Genomic DNA, 2,500 nt, shown 5'->3' on the forward strand with positions numbered 1-2,500 from the left:
TTGTTGCCGTGGTCACCCAGGTCAGGTGATGGGGCCTGTTGCGGTTGCTGCATCTTACGCTTGGTCATCTTCCTCTCCTTTGCCCGACGGTTCTGGAACCAGATCTTCACCTGCCAGTAAGAGTCCAGGGTCAAAGGTCACTTACAAACTCAAGTGAAGAGGCATTAGAGAGATTAAACCACACAAAAACACGACATGCGAACCCTTCTTTAGTGCTTCAGAAGACTAAAACTAATCCTGAACTAAAACTGGCCTGCGACCATGACAGGAGAGGGTTAAACTGAACCTCACTTTAAAACAGGACACAGGGAAGGACTAAAATAAAACGAATCAAACACAACAGGAAACTTATGGAGATCATTTCGAAACACTGTTAATTACTTCAGAATATATTAATATATACCTTGTATGAATCATGTGCTTATGTAAGCAGGAACATGGCTTTTCTGTGTTTCTGTGTGTGTGTAACTTAGATTATTAGGTGGCACTTAGTCTGCATATGTGCAAAGAGCATGTTTGGGTGAGCTCAGTGGTGACTGGGACTGGGAAGAACAGACATCCTTGGAAGACAAGAAGCTCAGTCGAGGACTTTTAGTAGAATGACTGAGATGTTAAACATTTATGGCGTCAGCATTAGATAAACTTCTATCTCTACCTTGTGCGATGTGTTTAATATTGCTTCTCTGTCGTCTGCTGCAGTCTGGGAGTAAGCCCGGGCTCCCTCTCTCTCTGAGAGAGGACCTGTGCCTCTCTCTCTCTCTCTCTCTCTCTCTCTGAGAGAGGGCCCGTGCTTCTCTCCGACCTGCTGGGACTTGGGTGAGCTTAACGAGCTTGTTGTGGTTGTTGTCTAATAAATATGCTTATATGCAACTCCAGAGTCCTGAGGTAACTTGAGTGAATTTTCACCTAACAGAAACATCGCTCTGTCTTTCACTCTCTCTTCCTCTCTCTGTCTCCCTCCTCCATTTCTCTCTCTCTTGCTCTCTCTTTCACTGTATCCGATTCTCCCTCCCCTCTTCTCTCTCTCGCTCTCTCTTTCACTCTCTCTTCCTCTTTCTCCCTCTCCCTCAATTTATCTCTCTCTCACTCTCTCTTTTACTGTATCTTCCTCTCTCTCTCCCCCTCCATTTCTCTCTCTCTTGCTCTCTCTTTCACTGTATCCCATTCTCCCTCCCCTCTTCTCTCTCTCACTTTCTCTGATCTCTCTCTCCCTCTCCCTCTCTCGCTCTCTCTTTCACTCTCTCGTCCTCTTTCTCCCTCTCCCTCAATGTATCTCTCTCTCGCTCTCTCTTTCACTGTCTCTCATTCTCCCTCCCCCTTCTCTCTCTCTCACACTCTCTCTCTAGCTCTTTCTTTCACTCTCTCTTCCAATCTCTTCCCCCCTCCCTCTCTCTATATAACGAAAGAAATAATAAATACATAAATCATAATACAAAAAAAATATGATATTTAGAAAGAAGAAGAATAAATATATAAATAGAAGTGAAAGCCATGCACATTAGATGAGACTTATATGAGAAGGAGAAGAAGTTATCTGTGTCATTGTTCCCTCTTTCTCCCTCTCCTTCCTCCATTTCTCAGTTTCTCATTCTCTTTTGGTTTTTGTTTCATTTCTAAAACAAACTTTCATAACATGTTCCTTTGGTTATACTCATGTATATTCACACCAAACTTCATCTCAGCCACATGGTGCTATACACAGCCCCCTGCTCAGGAACGTCCCAGCTAAGAGCTCAAGTCCTATTTACGGCAGTTACAACAAAGTGTATGCTGCCCTCTACTGGACACAGCAGCTAACACCTCCACATGCACAACTACACAAGCACACAAACACACACACACACACACACCAGTATACAATTCTGCCTTGGCTGGTATATTGATAATCGCTAGTACAACTACAACTACAGTTAACACAAACATACAAACATACACAAAAACACACACATCCCAACACAAACTTCTACCCTGGCTCTAACACAGACAACAGGTACACCTTTGTTCGTACACACACCAACACACACCACACACACACACACACACACACACACACACACACACACAAACATCACAAGAGAGGAAGAGGTGCTGAAGATCACGCTGACTGTCTGTGGTTGGTCTCTCTCTCTCTCTCTCTCTCTCTCTCTCTCTCTCTCTCTCTCTCTCTCTCTCTCTCTCTCTCGCTCGCTCTCTCCTACAGGTTTGTGTCTATCTGCTTATGCAGATGATGTGACTGTTTTTATTTCGGGACAAGAAAATGTGTCAGTGCTTTGTAGTGCATTGGCAGTGTATGAAAGACCATCTTCAGCTGAGGTTAACTGGGTGAAGAGTGAGGGATTTGTTATTATTCATGTATACATTTTATGTATTGAATTCAATTGTGTATGCAATTCATTTAATTATAAATAAATCATATGTAGCTAAGCAGGGCATGTAACTATGCAAGACAAATGCACGCAATTAAACATCCCACATATAAAATGAAGTCTCATGTAGGTGT

The 2,500-nt window shown here is 43.1% G+C and overlaps 1 protein-coding gene across 1 annotated transcript in view; it reads right to left on the minus strand.

Moving 5' to 3' along the window:
• cdx1a (caudal type homeobox 1a) overlaps positions 1 to 2,500 on the minus strand; it is an 11,123-nt gene that overhangs the window by 696 nt on the left and 7,927 nt on the right. Inside the window, exon 3 of the mRNA XM_012814332.3 lies at positions 1 to 110. This exon is cut by the window's left edge and continues 696 nt beyond it. Within this exon, the coding sequence (XP_012669786.1) occupies positions 1 to 110 (110 nt within the window). The remainder of the gene's footprint in view (positions 111 to 2,500) is intronic.

This window comes from Clupea harengus, chromosome 6 (assembly GCF_900700415.2).
Source record: "Clupea harengus chromosome 6, Ch_v2.0.2, whole genome shotgun sequence".
In the NCBI taxonomy this organism is placed as follows: Eukaryota; Metazoa; Chordata; class Actinopteri; order Clupeiformes; family Clupeidae; genus Clupea; species Clupea harengus.